Source organism: Jaculus jaculus, chromosome 5 (assembly GCF_020740685.1).
Source record: "Jaculus jaculus isolate mJacJac1 chromosome 5, mJacJac1.mat.Y.cur, whole genome shotgun sequence".
NCBI classification, from domain to species: Eukaryota; Metazoa; Chordata; class Mammalia; order Rodentia; family Dipodidae; genus Jaculus; species Jaculus jaculus.
Genome location: NC_059106.1, coordinates 32,546,138 through 32,566,144, shown reverse-complemented (window position 1 = coordinate 32,566,144; position 20,007 = coordinate 32,546,138). Strand labels below are relative to the sequence as shown.

General features: G+C 44.9%; 1 protein-coding gene across 1 annotated transcript in view; it reads right to left on the bottom strand.

Moving 5' to 3' along the window:
* Positions 1 to 1,455: 1,455 nt before the first annotated feature.
* The window catches only part of LOC101603306 (amyloid beta precursor protein binding family B member 1 interacting protein), a 103,627-nt gene continuing 85,075 nt past the window's right edge, over positions 1,456 to 20,007 (bottom strand). The window contains exons 12-15 of the mRNA XM_045149655.1: positions 11,577 to 11,675; positions 10,258 to 10,372; positions 6,666 to 6,766; positions 1,456 to 2,162 (exon numbers count right to left, since the gene is read on the bottom strand). Coding sequence (XP_045005590.1) covers positions 1,731 to 2,162; positions 6,666 to 6,766; positions 10,258 to 10,372; positions 11,577 to 11,675 — 747 coding nt within the window. The 3' untranslated portion in view covers positions 1,456 to 1,730. The remainder of the gene's footprint in view (positions 2,163 to 6,665; positions 6,767 to 10,257; positions 10,373 to 11,576; positions 11,676 to 20,007) is intronic.

Below are 20,007 nucleotides of genomic sequence, written 5' to 3'. Positions count from 1 at the left end.
TCAATTACAGAGTGGTTCATTTCCCCATAACAGACATGCTACTATTGCACCTTGTTGGCTCATTTGGCCTGGCTGGCCAAACAAACCTTGGAGTGTCCACTGTTGTTTATTTCCATTGATGACTTCCCTCTCTCTCACACAGAGCTGCATGCAGCATAGCTTTTTCCAGCTTTCTGTCAGCTGGTCTATGTGGAGGAGATTTTCATTTCAGCACCAGCAAGATTTCTTAGTGACCTTGCAGCCCAAGCATGTGGACTCTTCAGCAGTAAGGTCTTACCATCTATTCCTGGTGGGAAACCAAGAACCTCGGTAATGGCCTGTAATGTTTTTGGGGCATCAGGGACCTCCTTGGCCAACAACTCACTGGAAGGTATCCCATCCCTAACATTGAAAATTTTCTACTAACCATCTATGGTTTCTGGGTGTGCCATTGTCCAAGAAAGAAGGTTTCTATATGGTCTGCTCATACCCTCTTAGATTTTGATTAACCCTCCCTCCACCCTTCCTTTACTCAATCTCTTCTCCCGACCTCACTTAGGCCTTTCCACCTCCAATACTCTGTTCTTCTACTTACATATATACAATACCATCTCCTCTCCTACCTTCCTTATAGCCCATTTCTAGTTTACTGGTCTCTGCTACCAATTTTTTTTTTTTTCAAGGTAGGGTCTCACTCTAGCTCAGGCTGAACTGGAATTCACTATGTAGTCTCAGGGTGGCCTTGAACTCATGGCGATCCTTCTACCTCTGCCTCCCGAGTGCTGGGATTAAAGGCGTGCGCCACCATGCCTGGCTTTGCTACCAAGTTTTATTCCAACTCACATACAAGTCCAAACATTTGTAGCTAGGATCCACTTACGAGAGAGATCATGTAGTGCTTGGCTTTCTGGGCCTGGGTTACCTCACTAAATATAATCCTTTCCAGGTCCATCCATTTCCTTTCAAATTTCATAACTTCATTTTTCTTTACCGCTGAGTAGAACTCCATTGTATAAATGTACCACATCTTCATTAAACACTCATCAGTTGAGGGACATCTAGTCTGGTTCCATTTCCTAGCTATTGTGAACAGAGCGGCAATAAACATGAATGTGCAAGTATCTCTAAGGTAGTGAGCCGAGTCCTTAGGATATATGCCTAGGAGTGATATAGCTGGGTCATATGGTAAATCTATTTTTAGCTGTCTCAGGAACCTCTATAATGCTTTCCACCATGGCGAAAACAGGTTACATTCCCACCAATAGTGCAGAAGCGTAAAGAGAAGGAAAGAGTGTATGGACATGCCTGGGCCTCCTGCTGCTGCAAATGAGGTCCAGATGTGTGTGCCCCTTTGCAGGTCAAGCTTCAGAATCAAGCACCTCCAATCACTGAGCCATCTCTACACCCTGGAAGCAATTTTTACAGTGAAATATAGTGTTGACACTAAACAAAACACATACATTTGTAGAAATACCATTTTCAGAAAACGTTCAACTTTTATTAATTTGAGCCTTTTGATCACAACACAACGAACAAACCTGAAACATCATCATTTAACTTGGGAAAAAAGATACACCCCATTCTGGTGTAAATACTTGGATTGTGCCAGTTTAATGGGTATGGGTGTAGATGAACAGCGAGGGCTTTTGCAGCATTTCCAGTCTGAAAACTTCAACAGGTGACTGAGATGTACCAGATGCCACAGCCATCATTGGAAGCCGTCATTAGGAGAGGGGACGCCCGGGTACCCCTCAGGGCATGTGGCCTCGCTTTTGCAGCGCTTTCATGAGGTCGGACATGAAATCCTGCTCCCCGCCCGCTCCCGCGCTGGGCAGTCCGGGGTTCTCCTGCCTCTTGGGGGGCACCGGAGGCCTCCTGCCAGCCCCGGGGGATGGCCTGGCGGGCTGGGGGCCGGGGCCGGGCGGCGGCGGCGGCGGGGGCACGCAGTCCGGGGGCGGCTCGGGCAGGGCGGGGGGCGGCGGCAGCATCGCCGGGTCCTCCAGGGGCGGCGGCGGCGGGGGCGGCGGCAGGTCGTCGGGCGGCGCCGGGAAGGGGCTGGCGGCCCGGGCGCAGGTGTCTGAGGACCGGCGCACGGGCGGCGGCGGCGGCGGCAGGCTGGACCTCGCACCGGGCGGGTCTCTGGGCGCTCCAGGCTCGGTGGAACTCAAGGATGGCTTCTTATCCTTCAACAAAATGACAACGGCTTTCATGGCTCTTTAATTCTTATTTATTGTTGTTGTTATTATTATTTTTGGTTTTTTGAGGTTAAGGACTGACTCACTCTAGCTCAGGCTGACCTGGATTTCACTATGTAGTCTCAGGGTGTACTCGAACTCTTGGTGATTCTACCTCTGCCTCCCGAGTGCTGGCATTAAAGGTGTGCGAGACCACGCCTGGCTCTTTCAGTTTTTAAAAAAAATATTTTATTTTTATGAGGGGGGGGAGAGAGAAAGAAAGAGAGAGAAAGAGAGAGAGAGAGAAAGGAGAGAGAGACAAAGAAAGGGCACGCCAGGGCCTCTAGCTGCTGCAAACAAACTCCAGATGCATGCACCCCATTGTGCAACTGGTTTATGTGGGTCCTGGGGAATTGGTCCTGGTCGGGCTTTACAGGCAAGGGCCTTAAGCTCTAAGCCATCTCTCCAGCCCTCTTTTTTTTTTTTTTCAATATTATGTTGTAAATATTTGATTTATAAGAGATTTGCATCAGGCTTTATAGCTTTACTGGGGAATTGAACCTGGGCTAAAGGCTTCGCAAGCAAGCTTTTTTTAACAGATGAGCCATCTCCCAAGCCCTTAATTTTTTTCTTTTTCTTTTAGTAGGCACACCAGGGCCTCTAACCACTGCAAATGAACTCTGGACACATGTGCCTCCATGTGCATTTGGCTTATGTGAGTCCAGGGGAATTGAGCCTGGTTCCTTAGCCTTCTCAGGCAAGCTCCTTAACCTCTAAGCCATCTTTCCAACCCCTTAATTATTTCTATTTACTTATTTGGGAAAACAGACAGAGAGAGGAGGAGTGGAAGAGAGAGAGAGAGAAGGTTGGCCTCAAACTCATAGTTAATACCTCTGCTTCCTAGGATAGGAGCCTCCTAGAGCTAGAATTAATTGTACGCCGCCAAGCCTGGCCTGCGTGGTGGTGTTTCTTTGACTACCATTTTTCAGAATGAAGGTTCCACTTCCTAGACTGTAGACTTCTAAGGAGTAGCCAGTTATAAGCTTTTCTCCTTCATAACACCTTTCAGATGGGTACAGCAGGAAGTAGACCATGTGGCCTACAGTCTTTCTTCTTCTTCTTTTTTTTTTTTAAACATCTATGAAAGTCAGGTACAAAACGGACACATTTACCCCTATGATTCTCTGCCTAAATGAGATAAGCACTCGAGCGAGTTCCTTGCAGTACAATCTTGCTGTATGTGCTACTGGTAGAAGTCAGAACATAATCCTGGCTAAAGGCTCTCCTAGCGCCGCTGCTGTATAGCAAACCACTCCCAGTGGAGACAGTCCCTCCTGAGGGGAGCCTCTGGAGACTCAGGAGGTCAAGTCTGGGAGAGCTGACACTTACGAGGTCACACAGCTACTCCCCAAGATTCAAGGAAAGGTTAAAAACGGTTGAGGGCAGACTTTGACCAGTGTTTGGAGCAAGTGCAACATTCCCTCCTGGGGGGAGCACAGAAGCTCAGGAAACCCAAAAGGCGGACAAGTCTCAGAAGAAGGTTGCAAGATCCCTCCTGAAGGTTTACAACCCGGGAGCAACTGGCTGGGAAGAGACTCTGAAGGAGCGGCCACGAGCCATGCGGTGAGCTGGACTCTCTGACCAGCCCCGCAGCCTGCAGGTGTGCAGTGAGCTCCAGCCACGCGGCTTCGGAGCGTGGTCAGCCAGGCCGGGGAGGTCTTTTCAGCGGCGCAGCTGCCTTTGAGTCACCCACTGCTCCTGAACAGTCCTCACCCCGCTCTGTAAGTAACCCTGATAGACTCACTGGCTCGCCCAAACTGTTTTGGTGTAATAGTGCTTTGGTCTGTCATGTGAGCCGGGGAGAGTAGATGGGTGCTCATGTCTCCTCAGGGACACATTTCTAGTAGCAACCACTTTTATTTATTTATCCACAGGGGATGGTGGTGACGCTTACTGGAACCAGGCCCTCCGGGTACAGTCTCTGTCCACACAGCTGCTGCAAGAGCCGACAGGCCACACTCAGCTGCAGCTTTCTCCCCTCACGGAGACCCCAGTCCCCTTCTCTTCCTTGGAATGTCCTTAAAGGAAGACGGGCTACGGCAGGGCAACTAACCAGCATCCCACTGCATAACGAGGCCCATTGTTCTTCCAGATCCTTTTTAGGTAGGACTGTCCTTGGGACCTCTCAAACACCTGCTTTAGCCAGAAACACAAGAAATCTAGTCCAGTTAGGTGATATTGGACAACCTTGGACCACACCCCTCCCTCCTCTCTCCCAAGGCACGTTAGAAAGACGGGCTCTGCTTCTACCCGTGCTGCTGGGGCAGTTTCAGACCTTCTTGCTGGCTCTAATAACCTCTTTGCTTGAAGGTCGATCCAACTCAGCGTCTGTCTCTCAATCTCCATCTCTCCTAAACAACCACTGCTATGACAACGTATATTTATATAATACAGCCAGGCAGCCCTTCGTTTTAGTGATAATTACCACTCCTACTTAACATTTTATTAGGCTTCTATTTTACTTCTTTCTCTGCTTAATAACCCTGAACCACTAGATCAAATTTAGGCTCCTCCCCCAACAAAGTATTTTATGATGCGTTTCAAGTTTGTTTTACTTATCTACTTAGCATGACAAACTAATTAATCTTAAAAATTCCTAGCCAGCCAGGTGTGGTGGTGCATGCCTTTAATCCCAGCACTTTTGAGGGAGGTAGAGGTAGGAGGATCGCCATGAGTTTGAGGCCACCCTGAGACAACATAGTGAATTCCAGGTCAGCTTGAGCTAGAGCGAAATCCTACCTGGAAAAACAAAACAAAACAAAACAAAACAAAACAAAACAAAACAAAACAAAACAAAACAAAACAAAATTCCTAGCCTGATGTGGTGGTACAAACTTTCATTCTCAGCCCTCAGGAGGCAGAGGTAGGAGGAGGACTGCTGTGAGTTTGAGGCCAGCCTGGAACCAGAGTGATTTCCAGGTAATCCTGGGCTAGGGTGAGAATTTGGTTTTGAAAACAAAAACAAAAATTCCTGAATAAGCAGCTCATACACAACCTTGTGCTTGTGGCACTGTGCATCTGGCTTATGTGGGACTTGGAGAGTCAAACATGAGTCCTTAGGCTTTGCAAGCAAGTGCCTTAGCTGTTAAGCCATCTCTCCAGCCCCCTTTAGTCATTACTTTTTTTAATTTTAATATATTTTATTTATTATATTTATTTATTTATTTATTATTTTATATTATATTTAAGAAAGAGAGAGAGGGAGAGGGAGACAATGGGCATGTCAGGGCCTCCAGTCACTGCAAACAAACTCCAGATGCATGCAACCCCTTGTGCATCTGGCTTATGTGGGTCCTGCAGAATCAAACCAGGATCCTTTGGCTCTGCAGGCAAATGTCTTAACCACTAAGCCATCTCTCCAGTCCCTAGTCATTAAAAATTTTTTTTATTTGTATTTATTTATTTGAGAGAGAAAGAGAGAGATAGAGTGAAGAGAGAGGGAGACAGATGGGTACACCAGGACATCCAGCCACTGCAAACCAACTCCAGATGGATGTGCCACCTTGTGCATCTGGCTAATGTGGGTATTGGGGACTTGAACCTGGGTCTTTAGGCTTTGCAGGCAAGCACCTTAACTGCTGAGCCATTTCTTCAGCCCTCCTAGTCATTTCTTAATTTGACTTTGGAGCTCACTTGGCACTTCATATAGGGTTTCTGACTTTCAGTTGCCCTGATTCACTGAAAAAAAAAATTACTGAAAATCCCCTAAAGCTTAAAACTGGACTGTGCCACATGTGGAGAGCTCTAGTCACTACACCAAGAAAATCTCTTGTCAAACACAGCTGGGCACCTTAAGCCATTAAATCGGACACATTTATACAAAGCAGTGTGATAACAGTTGGTTTAATTAACAGTTGTAGTCCAGCTAACTAACTTTGAGATGATAGAAAGCAATTTCCTGGGCTGGAGATGGCTTAGCAGTTAAGCGCTTGCCTGTGAAGCCTAAGGACCCCAGTTCGAGGCTCGATTCTCCAGGACCCACGTTACCCAGATGCACAAGGGGGCACATGCATTTGGAATTTGTTTGCAGCGGCTGGAAGCCCTGGCTCGCCCATTCTCTCACTCTCTATCTGCCTCTTTCTCTATCATTCTCAAATAAATAAACAAAAACAAACAAAAGTAAGTTAAAAAAAAAAAGAAAGCAATTTCCTAGCTAGGCATGGTGGTGCACACCTTTAATCCCAGCATTTGGGAGGCAGAAGTAGGAGGATCACTGTGAGTTTGAGGCCAGCCTGGGACTACTGAGTTCCAGGTCAGTCTGGGCTAGAGGGAGACCCTACCTTAAAAACAAAACAAACAAACAACAAACAAACAAAAAACCCCAAAGATAATAGAAAGTAATTTCCTAAATGAAGCTATCACAGAGTGGCTTCTGTGTTCAAAGAGCTCAGTTGCTAGAACACTGCTCATGGTTCACAAGATGTGCTTGTGTGGGCTTCTGACCTTACTTACCTTAATCGTTTCATGTCTCTGGGCCTCTTGGAGACCAGCACTGACTGAAGGTATAGTCTGGGGAATCTGACCATTGGGCTGGCTGGAACCTGTTTTAAATCCTGAGGGGAAAAAAGACAAGAGTGGGCAAGGCATTTTTAGTATTTTTTTTTTAAGTTTCTTTTTTAATTTTTTTTCTTTCTTTATGGGAGAGAGAATAAATTGGCATGAAAAGGCCTCTAGCCACTGCAATCAAATTCCAGATGCATGTGTCACCTTATGCGCTTGTGTGTCTGGCTTACGTGGGGCCTGGAGAGTCAAACATGGGTCCTTAGCCTTTGCAGGCAAGTACCTTAACCACTAAGCCATTTCTACAGCCCTAAACTTTCTTTTATTTTTATTTTTTTGGTTTTTCAAGGTAGAGTTCCACTCTAGCTCAGGCTGACCTGGAATTTATTATGTAATCTCAGGGTGGCCTCGAACTCATGGCGATCCTCCTACCTCTGCCTCCCAAGTGCTGGGATTGAAGGCATGTGCCACCATGTCTGGCTTTCTTTTTTAAATTCTTATTTATGTATTTATGAGAGAGAGAGAGAAGGAGGGAGGGAGAATATGGGTGTGCCTGGGACTCCAGCCACTGTGCATCTGGCTTACATGGGTCCTGGGGAATTGAACCTGAGTTCTTTGCCTTTGCAGGCAAGCACCTTAACCACTAAGCCACTTCTCAAGTCCCATTTTCAGTATTTTAAAAATGAAAGCAGCTCGTACCATTGAAACAAAAGCAAGGAGTGCCAGGAATGATGTACACAAGGCTGGAGCAACCCCCGAGGCTCCGCTTGGGGCTCTGGCACAGAGCATGGGCTGCACGTGCACTTCATCCCCAGTGCAAGTGCCGGACCTTTGTTTTGTAAGTTTTTGATCTGTTAATGATCTTCAGCCCCCCATTACTGACTTCTGACTTTGAATTTTCCTATTGTTACCATGCCTCCAAATGCAGACCAGGACTTCCCAAGGCACTTTCAAAGAAGCACTGTGACTGATACACAGCTACAAATTGTCTGTGGAGATGAAGAAATTTAAGCAACACTACTACTTATAAATTCCTTCATATTTATTTTAAACTATTTTATTTTACTTTATTATTTATTTGAGAGAGAGAGAGAGGAAGAGGCAGATAGAGAAAGAGAGAATGGGCATGTCACGGTCTCTAGCCACTGCAAACAAACTCCAAATGTTGTGCTCCCTTGTGCATCTAGCTTACGTGGGTACTGGGGAATCAAACCTGGATCCTTAGGCTTTGCAGGCAGGCACCTTAACTTTTAAGCCATCCCTCCATCCCCCCCCCCTTTTTTTTTTTTGGTTTTACAAGGTAGGCTCTCACTCTAGCTCAGGCTGACCTGGAATTCACTATGTAGTCTCAGGGTGGCCTCAAACTCATGGCGATCCTCCTACCGCTGCTGCCTGAGTGCTGGGATTAAAGGTATGTGCCACCACTCCTGGCTTTTCCTTTCATCATTTAAAAAAAATACACACACACACACACACACACACACACACACACACACACACACACATATTTACTTTGAGAGAAAGAGGGGGGGGGAGGGAGAGAGGGAATGAGAATGAATGGGTATGCCAGGGCATTTAGCCATTGCAAATGAACTCCGGCTGTACGGGTCGCCATGTGCATCTGGCTTATGTGAGTACTGGGGAAGAGAACCTGGGTCCTCAGGCTTCACAGGCAAATGCCTTAACTGCTGAGCTCTCAACCCTCCAACCCCCCCCCCCCATTCATTACTGGTTCTCAGATTACAAATGGTTGTGATGCAGCATTAAGCTAATAAACTGGGTAGGAAAATTAAAAACACAACAAAACAAAAACCCACCTGAGGTTATATGGCTTACATGGTAGAGGGCTTCCTAGCAGGTGCTGGGACCTAGGTCACATGCTTTGCATTGGAATAAAAGCTGTGATTTTTATGAAATATATACATATATCCAGTTTTATGTCATGCTGAGATTAGGAACTCTTTTTTTCAAGGTAGGGTTTCATTCTAGTTCAGGCTGACTGGATTCACTATGTGGTCTCAGGGGTGGCCTCAAACTCATGGTGATCCTCCTACCTCTGCCTCCCGGAGTGCTGGGATTAAAGGCGTGTGCTACCATGCCTGGCTAGGAACAATTGTTTTTAATATTATTTTTATTTATTTATTTATTTGACAGAAAAAGAGGGAGGGAGAGAGAGAGAGAGAGAGAGAGAGAGAGAGAGAGAGAGGAGAGAGAATGGGTGTGTCAGGACCTCCAGCCACTGCAAATGAACTCCAGACACGTGTACCCCTTGTGCACCTGGCTAACGTGGGTCCTGGGGAATTGAATCAGGGTCCTTTGGCTTTGCAGGCAAATGCCTTAACTGCTAAGCCATCCCTCCAGCCCCCTAGGAACCATTTGTTTTTAAAGGAACAATTTTTAACATTATCTTCAACATAAAGAACTTTGGACACAGAAACTGTGGGTAGCAGGGAATTCTACAAAATGTGAAGATCCTAAAGTTACATGTCTTTTCTCTGAAAGTCCCAATATTCACCTGTTTTATTTTCCTGCCTCTTAACTTGCTCTTTCATCGCATCTCATTGAGTGTTGACAGGTTTGTTTTTAAAAGTATTTTTACTTATTTATTTATAAGGAGAAAGAGAGAGGGAAAGAGAATGAATGAATGAGAATAGACATGCTAGGGCCCCCAGTCACTGCGAACAAACTCCCGATGCATGCACCACCGTGCATCTGGCTTTACATGGGTACTGGGGGATTGAACACAAGTCATTAGACTTGGCAGGCAAGCAGCATAACCATTAAGGCACCTCCTTAGCCCCTGTTTGTTTTTTTTTTTCCTTATGGTGTTGGGGTTGGACCTTGCATGTGCTAGGCACATGTTCTATCACTGAGTCACCAGTGTAGGGACTTCCTAGTTGTTCTTATTCCTAGGGCTGGAGAGATGCCTCAGTGGTTAAGAGCATTTCCTGTGCAAGCATAAGTGCCTGAGCTGGCCTCAGGGACCAGTCGAATTCGAATCTCCAGGACCCACACAAGCGGCTGGGCGTGGCCACACGCATCTGTAGCCCAGGTCCACAGGGTGGGTAACCACGGAGTTCCTAGAATCTGTCCCTTGCAGATGTCAAAGGACAAGTACACATGTAAACCAGAGCACAGCACCCACTCCTTTTCTCAGTGCCCTTGTCTCACCCTAAAGTCCTACGCTAAAACGTGATGATGGTCAAGACTGCGTGTGAGACTCCAGCCATTGTGGCATCAGAGCGAGGTCCTCGATTGGGTCTGCTTATGCTGCCCGGCACTAGTGAGCCTTGGACAAGTACTATATTTGTACTCTAATGAAGCCTATCTCTCTCTAGGTCACTCTAAACTCATGGTCATCATGAGAAAAGTGGTCTGAGCTTTGTTAGACGTCACTTGTAAGAAAATAGATACAGGAATATACGTGTGGAGTAAAACACCTTCCTAACAGTGTCTACAAAGTTTGCTTTCAATGCAGTGTATTGGATGATGTGTGTGGGCTCTGGGATTCGCATGCTCACTGGAATTTCTCCTGTGCTTGTACCTGTAGAAGGCTGAGCTGGAGTGGCCGTGTTGACAGTCCCCAGGTTCGTCCACCGAGAGGCAAGTCCAGCTCTTGCCACAGCCCGCTGATAGTTATCATAGAGAGTCTTTCCATACTAGGGAGGGAAGACAAAGGAAGAAAGGAGGGAATACATTTATTTCAACTCCCTGCACTCAATTCAATATACTCATTGAGATAAAAAAATGCCCATTACTATTCATTTTATTCCTTGCCCAAGTTGGGCTTAAAAAAATCTTTGTGGCTGGGTCCCAACATTCAGGACTCAGAGGTAGGAGAATAGCTGTGAGTTCGAGGCTAGCCTGGGATGACAGAGTGAGTTCCAAGTCAGTTTGGGCTAGAGTGAGACCCTACCTCAGAAAAACCAATCCCCCCAAAAAACTTTGTAAATTTCAGATATTGTTTCTTTTTATGTTAAGTAATATTCTAGATTGACAGAGTCAGTTAATACTTCCACATACATATTGGAGAATAGGGTTGGCCAAACAATTCTGAAAACATATTTTCATGTTCTACTTTGTGCATTTGGCTTTATGTGGGTACTGGGGGATCCAACTCAGATAGCAGGCTTTGCAAGCAAGTACCTTTAACCAACCGCTGAGCCATTTCCCCAGTCCCCTCAATCTTGTGTTTGTTTCTTTTTGAAGTAGGGTTTTGCTCTGGCCCAGGCTGACCTGTAATTCACTATGTAGTCTCAGGGTGGTCTTGAGCTCATGGCCATCCTCCTGCCTCTGCCTCCCAAGTGCTGGGATTAAAGGAGTGTGTTACCTCACCTGACTAAAGATACTTTCTTTTTTTCATTTCCCCTCCCTCCCTCTCTCTCTTTCTCCTCCTCCTCCTCCTCTTCCTCTTCTTCTTCTTCTTCTTTTTTTTTTTTTTTTGAGGTAGTTGTCTAACTCTAGCCCAGGTTGACCTGGAATTCAGTATGTAGTCTCAGGCTGACTTCAAAATCACTGAGATCCTTCTATCTCTGCCTCCCTAGTGCTGGGATTAAAGGCGTGTGCTATCTACCACATCCGGCTTAACCTTATGTTTCTTAATTGCACATTAAACTTGCAATCTTTTCTTAATAAATATATGCAAAAGTTGATTTGTCAGCCTTCTTCCTCAGGTCAATGGACAAGTCTATGTTTTTATCACTCTCACTAATTACAAAACATCCAACGGGCAAATACATGAGAAAATACCTGTGGTTGAACCCTGAAGTGGGCCAGCTCTTTCACGATGGCAAAAATTCTGGACCCAGGTCAGGAAGCTGGCCTGCACATGCACGGTTGTATGAAATCTAGCTGCAGACTCACCTTGGCGATCCTTATGCCCATTACCCACTGGTGCAGAGTGTGGGCATCATCACAGCACAAGTGTCTGATATACTGAGACTCCTTCTGAATTTGAGGGTGCTAGAAAGAAACAGAACAGTTCAGAAACTTTTTATTAGGTGCTCAAAGTACCTTTCAAAAACAATGAAAGAAATGCTAACAACGCTTATGATTAACTGGGATGGTGGCAAAAATTACTGGGAGCAATTTTAGGATTAGTAAAAGGGGTACCTTTGTGATTTAATTTTTTGTTTATTTTTATTTATTTACTTGAGAGTGATAGACAAAGAAGCAGACAGAGAGAGAGAGAGAAAGAGAGAGAGAATGGGTGCAGCAGGGCCTCCAGCCACTGCGAACGAAGTCCAGATGCATGTGCCCTCTTGTGCATCTGGCTTACGTGGGTCCTGGGGAATGTAGCCTCAAACTGGGGTCCTTAGGCTTCATAGGCAAGTGCTTAACCACTAATCCATCTTTCTACCCCCTGTGATTATATTTTTAAAAATATTTTTTTAAATTTTATTTTATTTTACTTATTTTGGGGTAGAGAGAGAGAGAGAGAGAGAGAGAGAGAGGGAGAGAATGGGCATGCCAGGGACCCTAGCCACTGCAAACGAACTCTAGATGCATGCACCACCATGTGCATCTGGCTTACGTGGCTATTGGGGAATTGAACCTGGGTCTTAAGGCTTCGCAGGCAAATGCCTTAACCTCTAAGCCGTCTCTCCAGCCCTTTTTAAAATTTATTTTTAAGATAAGGGTCTCAATGTGAGGCCCAGGCTGGTTTTGAACTCATGATCCTCCCATTTCACCTTTTAAGTAGCTGGAATTACAGGTATGCATCAACACGCTCAGTTGTGGGTACTTTGAAAAATAGCTAAACTTGCAGGGCCTGTGTAATTGCAGCCACTTGGGAGGCTGAGGAGGGAAGATCACAGATTTAAGGCCTGTCTAGGCAACTTAGTGAGAGCCTGCCTCAGAAATTAAAACAGTATATATATATGAAAGGGCTATTTTTTCAGTATTCTTATTTGTGTGTGTGTGTGTGTGTGTGTGTGTGTGTGTGTGTGTGTGTGTGTGTAACAGAGGGAGAGAGAGAGAAAGAGAGTGGTACTGATTGACTATGGACATGCCAAGACTGCAATCAAACTCTAGACACTTTGTGGCTCTCCATGGGCATTGGGGAATTGAACCAAGACCAACAGGCTTTGCAAGCAAGCATCTTTAACCATTGAGCCATCTCCATAGACCCCTTTCTCAGGAATTATTTTGACATCTGGACTGCAATGCCTACCATGTATCAGGCATGCACTAAGCAGTGAGGATCTTCAGTGCCATAAAAACACTTGCTGAGAGAAATAAATCCACATAATATCTCTGGTTGTATCAGGAATATTGCAGCTATCAGATGATGGGAAGGCCATCAAACCCAGGTTTGAAATATGTGTCCTGGGTTATCTTAGCTTTTAATATATTTTATTGTATAGAAAATACCAACTGTATCTACTGTGTGGACCCACCTCTGTTATTTCTCAGAGAGGCCTTGTATATTGCTAGGATTCTCATAAATCAATGCTATTACAAACTAAAAGATGGTTTTGAGGCAGTTTATGCTTAGCATGGCCCTCAAAGTAAACAAAAAGTAGAGAATGTCCTTGAGCCTGTAAGGGGAACCTTGTTCTGTCTGTCCTCTTTTTCCTAAAGGAGTTCTCACAGCATCCATCTCGCTGTAGACCGGAAATGTTAGAGGAGGGGTCTGGTCTTTCCTTATCTCTTCTTCCTTGAAGGAGTTCCCCTCACAAGAAGATCCCTGGAAGATTCCCCTCTTGTACCAAGTGGTGCCTGGACTCCTGGCATGGGGGCTGGACTGACCAGCCCAGTTCCCATCCAATAAACTCCCATAAAAGACCCCAGTCAGAGACACCAGACAGTGTCCCTCTTTCTGGAGTCCTTCTATCATGCACAAATTCTGTCCTCTTTCCTTCTCTTAAGCTTTATAATAAAATCTTTCTAAACTTCGCCCTCTATAGTCTGTGGATTACATTCTTTGAAACTGATAAGACAAGATACTCAGTAGAAATTTTGTGTGACCATGACAGTCTGACACCCTCACTCCTGGGTTAATGCCTAAGCAAGAGCTGAGAATGGTTTTGTTATTCTCAATGACATCCCAAACTCCTGTGTCACTATGAATAAGGACTATAGAAACCTATCTCTTTGTCATTTAATTAAAAGATAAGGGCTGGAGAGATGGCTCAGCGGTTAAGCGCTTGCCTGTGAAGCCTAAGGATCCCGGTTCAAGGCTCGATTCTCCAGGACTCACGTTAGCCAGATGCACAAGGGGGCGCACGCATCTGGATTTTGTTTGCAGTGGCTGGAAGCCCTGGCGTGCCCATTCTTTCTCTCTCTCTCTCTCTGCCTCTTTCTCTCTCTGTCACTCTCAAAGAAATAAATAAAAATGAACAAAAAATAAAAATTAAAAAAAAGATAGATCATCATCAAAGGGAGAGAGAGTTTTGGTAGAGGTACCCCACTGTGGTGGAGAAAGCATTGCTGGAGATGGGCCACCACGCCACAGTGAGCAATTGGTCAGAGAGGCCCAGAAAGGCCACTAAAATAATGAGGGCAATTGCCAAAGTGCTTGTTTACTCTCCAGAACTAGATGGCAAGACTGTATTGTTGAAGACACTACAGGTCTCAGGGAGAAATCAAGCTGGAACTGAGATGGAAGCTGTCTCCCTGCTGGCTAGCTTTCATAATAGGCAAATACAATAAGAACTGCTGGGCGACAAATGTCATCAACTGTGTGATTGTGCAGTGGATCCTGCAAGTTACAAAGTCAACTATCCAGGCAAGATGTACCCACGGTTGTAGCAGTGGCACATGAATTATGGGGGTACCCAACTGCTCTCTGGTTGGATATGAGGCCTGCTCAGTGGGAGGGAATTCATGCCTGGCACCAAGAACAGAGTCAGAAGCATTTAAAAGGTCATAGACCCTAGAGGGAAGCTTCTACTGTTGCTTGGCTAAAAGATATACCCATCAAAAGTCTTGTAAATATATATGTTTATGCTCTTTGATTAATACTGTTCTCACTTTTTTTTTTGAGGTAATGTTTTGCTCTAGCCCAGGCTGACCTGAAATTTACTATGTCACCTCAGGCTGGCCTTGAACTCACAACAATCCTCCTAACTCAGCCTCCTGAGTGCTGGAATTAAAGGCAATGTACCACCACACCCAGCTGTTGTCACTTTTTTTTTTTCAAAGTAAGGTCTTGCTCTGATCCAGGCTGACCTGGAATTTACTATGTAGTCTCAGGGTGGCCTCAAACTCATCATGATCCTCCTACCTCTGCCTCCCAAGTGCTGGGATTAAAGGAGTGCACCACCATGCCTGGCTCTGTTGTCACTTTTAATTGGAAAAGATTCTTTTTACAGATGGTGGTGATATCAGGAAGAACCAAGACTCATCAAGAATACAAGAGGAAGAAAAAGCCCATTGCTTTGTACTGGATAAGTCAACTCTATTACACCTGCCAGGGCTCAGGGGACATTGCAGAAGTAACTATGAATGTGTTCTTCTCTCAGTGCTAGCCAGAGAAGCTTCTCCATGGACATGCTGGTGGACACTGAGGAGACTCCAAACCCATCAAAGCAGAAAATACGAGGCTGTTGGGAGCTCAGTTCTAAAGGATACATCTATCATGCCCTTCAAAGTTCAGGGAGCATTGTGGATGAGGGGGTGGGAAGAATGTAAGAGCCTCAGAGTAGAAAGGAGCACTCAGGGTCACTCACTTCTGGACATGAACGAACTGGGTCACTCATGACCTCACAGTGATCACTCATAACCCATGATACCTGCACCGTCCTGAGCCCACCCACACTGAGACGTGATGGATGGAAGAGGACAAAAGGGAGGAAAGAACAAAACAGAGGAAGGACCACCCGGAAAGAGGTGAGCCCTTCCTCAGTGGATTGGGGGCAGGGGAAGAGGGGACAAAAGAAGTTAAGAGGATAGGAATGTCATCATGTTATAGTATGTTCACATATTGAAGTTCTCAATAAAAAATTATAATTTACATGGAAAAATGGTAGCATTACAAATGAAATGAAATGCCAGCAGACCTGGGAGCATCTATCTACTGTTCTTTAGTGGCTAGGAAAGGAGAGAAACACCAGTTCCTCTTTGGTGGTATCTTCCAACTTTCACTTCCAGCATAACCACTGACCTTCAGAAACTGGCTAATGTCCAAAGGCGACCTGAGCAAGGGGCCCGTGTCTTTGGCCGTCACTGGAATATGAAGGGTGGCGTCTGCACTAGTGACCCTGTTGCCTCTCCAGTGTCCCAGCTTTGTCTTCATCCAAGAGACCGAAACATGCACAGACTGTAGGGCTTGGGGGAAGTTTTGTTATCTCTGTTTTTTTTTTTTTTTTTCAAATGAAACTGATGCTGAAACAGCTTCCCATGTTTCTGAACCACCTAGAATTTTTATTTAAATTTATATTGTGCTATTTAAAACAAAATACAGGCTGGAGAGATTGCATAGTGGTTAAGGCAATTGCCTGTGAAGCCTAAGAATCCAGGTTTGATTCCCCAGCACCCATGTAAGCCAGAGGCACATGATGGCACATGAATCTGGAGTTTGGTTGCAGTTGCTAGAGACCTTGGTCCATCCATTCTGTCTGTCTGTCTTCCTCAAGTAAAAAAAAATTAAACAAAATTCCACCAAGGTGTGGTGGTGCATGCCTTTAATCCCAGCACTCAGGAAGCAGAGGTAGGAGCATTGCTGTGAGTTCAAGGCCAGCCTGGGCTACAGAATGAGTTCCAGGTCAACCTGGGTTAGAGTGAGACACTGGTTTGAAAAAAATCAAAATTAAAAAAAAATTCATGAATACTGGGGTATTGAACTCAGGCCATCGGACTTTGCAAGCGAGCACCTTTAGCCGCTATGCCATCTCCTCAGCCCACACACATGGGTTCAGAGTTCATTTGCAGTGGCCTGACATGCCCACAATCCGTTTCTGTCTATTTCTTTCTGTACCTCCTCTCCTTCTAATACAGAAAAAAATTTAAAAATTTCCAGGGCCTGGAGGAATGACTTAGTGGTCAAGGTGTTTGCTTGCAAAGCCAAAAGACCCAGGTTCAATTCCCCACCAGGATCCACATTAGCCAGATGCACAAGGGGGCGAACACATCTGGAGTTCTTTTGCAGTGGCTAAAGGCCCTGGCGTGCCCGTTCTCTCTCTGTCTCCCTCTTTCTCTGTCAAATAAATAAAAATAAGTAAATGATTAAATATTAAAAAAATTCCAGATTTTAAAGATACCACAGGAAAAAAAAATTATCAGGAATTTCTCTCTTTGGACTTTTGTACCAACTAAGAAGCGTTTACTGTTATGCTTTTATATTTACCCTGATTGCTTCCATTAGTAGGCCCGTCAGCCTGAGGGATTTGCATCAGCCTGGCCTGAAGCCTGTTCTAAGGCTGACAATTACCCCATCCTAGCGGTCCTCTGGAATGTTGCTGTAGTTCTCCAGCATGGCCAGTAGAGGGCAGCAAACACTTTTGGACGGCTGCTGCACTTTCCATTGTTCCAGTGGTTCCAAAAATTTTTATTTATTTGAGAGAAAGATTGAAAGAGGAAGGGAGGGACGAGGGGAGGGAGGGAGGGAGAGGGGAGGAGGGAGGGGAAGGGGGATAGGAAGAGGAAGAGGGAAAGGGAGAAAGAGAGAGAAGAAAATGGGCACTCCAGGGCTTTCAGCCACTGTAAACGAACTCCAGACGCATGTGCCACCTTGTGCATCTAGCTTATGTGAGTCCAAGAGGCTCGAACCTGGGGCTTTGCAGGCAAATGACTTAACCGCTAAGCCATCTCTCCAGACCTGCTATTCGCTAATTCTGAGTGTTTGAGTTTAGTTTTGTAAATGTTACTCCAATAAGCATGCTCTTTGGGTGATCTCAAAATTGGAAATCTTTATCAAATCACGTAATGGAGCACAATAGCAAAACGAATTGTATTAATAATCTAAAGGTCAAAGATGGAAAAAGAAATAAGCCAGGCACTTGATAGATGGAGAGACGTCCCATAAATGGCTGCAGTATTCTTTTCCACAATAAGATACTCTCTCTGCCTCTCTCAAGTAAACAAATAAGTAAATAAACAAATAAATATATTTTTCAAAAAGGGCTGGACAGTTGGGTTCAATTCCTCAGTACCTGCACAAATGTAGATGCACAAAGTGGAGTATTTGCTTGGAGTTTGTTTGCAATGGCAGGAGGCCCTGATATGCCTACACTATAGTCTCTCTCTCTACATCTCTATCAAATAAATCAATAAATATTAAAAAAACACAATGATATGCAAAGCCAATAAAAAGTATTAAACAATGATATGCGAAGCCAAACCGAAGTCACTGCATTTCGTATCAGAAGCACAGCTCCTTGACCTACAACAGCATTCTTGATTACATTATTATGCAAGAGGGGCAAGCTATACTCTCTTCAGCAATTAACATAAAGGAATTGTTCTTAAGAAAGTACCTGATGTTTTCCTTCTGAGACATTTAAAAGTTCACATTGTTACCTTGGGCTAAGTACATTTGTTTGTTTTTGGTACATGTCATGTGAGAGTCATTTTACCAGAAGCAGAGTGTAAATTGTGCTTATAATGAAATGCACAAAGCACACTTATGCGGCACAGGGCACAATTTCTTTCTTTCTTTCTTTCTTTCTTTCTTTCTTTCTTTCTTTCTTTCTTTCTTTCTTTCCTTCCTTCTTTCTTTTTTTTTTTTTCAAGGTAGGGTCTGACTCTAGTCCAGGCTGACATAGATTTCACTATGTAGTCTCAGGGTGGCCTTGAACTCATGGTCATCCTCCTACCTCTGTCTCCCAAGTGCTGGGATTAAAGGCGTGCGCCACCACACCCAGCTCTAACAATTTCTTAAGTATGCTATTCATCCAAGTACAGTAAGATGTGGTCATTCTCGGAAGTAAGGTGGCTTCTAATGTAAAACAGAAGCCTCTGAGAACTTTTGTAATCCTTGGATTTCCTGGTTCTAAGAAGAGGTAGCTAGTGGTCAACAAGCTCCTTTCATAATCCAGAAATCCTTCAGGCTCTGGGACATCACAGAGCCAGTCACTGGGCTGGTTCTCAGTCTTTGGCTGAGCAAAGGGATTTGAAGAAAGTTCTGGATCAGTGCCACTGGGAAGATTCTCTCCTCAGTGATCTGACTGCTTCTGATCATAGGAAGGGAGAAGTTCTCTTAGGACATAAAGATCAAGACCATTGCAGAATGCTGTGGCTAAAAGTGAGTTCACATATCCTCCAAGCTTACAAAATGAGGAAACTGACTTTCAGGGAGGTTAAGCAACTTGTCCAAGGCCAAAGGTGGCGTCAGAATCACAAAACAAAACAAAATCCTACATGTATGTTCAACAAGTATCTGTGGTTGTTGAGGACTATACTGATTCCTAGGTAGAAAAAGAGGAGAAATGGACAGCTCACACCCTGAGTGGTAAATGGTGTCATATCTTTTCTCTGTCTCTCTCTCTTTCATTTTTCAATGAGTTTTGGGTTGCTGGCAAGAACACGGGTGACAGGCAACTTATCAGTGGTTGCACCACTGAGGAAAATGTCTTCCCCTCCCCCAGTGACCCTTAGCTGCCTGTGGATCCCCCAAGAAGAAGCACCTCTCATCCTCCATGATAGACTACTGATGGGCTCACTTGCATGCAGGTCTTGTGCTGATAATCACAGCATCTGTGAGTCCCTGGTTTTGCTCCCCCAGAATGTTTTTCTTTCTGGTGACTGTTGCTCCCTCACTTCATTTACATCTTTCACAAATGTCACTACCTTTTCCTGACCACTTCTTCCAAAGAAACCCTGGTCCTAACTCTGGCATGTTCTGCCCCCTCCCCCCATGTCATATTGATCCAAAAAGTCTTCTTTCTTTTTTTGTTTTTGAAGGTAAGGTCTCACTCTAGTCCAGGCTGACCTGGAATTCACTATGTAGTCTCAGGGTGGCCTTGAACTCATGGTGATCCTCCTACCTCTACCTCCTGAGTGCTGGGATTAAAGATGTGCACCACCACGCCTGGCCTATAGATTTTCCTTAGTTTTTGTTTTAAACCAAAATTTTTGTTATATCATACTGTAGTTAACTATTGAACATTTAGCATCTTTCCCTTGAAAGAAAAGTAACTCAAATTACTTACAAATCTAAATTAAGAACTTTATTTTTCTGAGACAGTGTCTCTTGCAGCCCGGGCTGGCCTTGAACCCTATGTAGCTGGGGATGATCTTGACATTCTGACCTTCCTGCCTCTACCTCCAGGTGCTGGGATTATAACCTGGCTTTATGTGGTGCCAGGGAATTGGCATATGCAAGGCAAATGCACGATATCCCCAACCCCTAAAT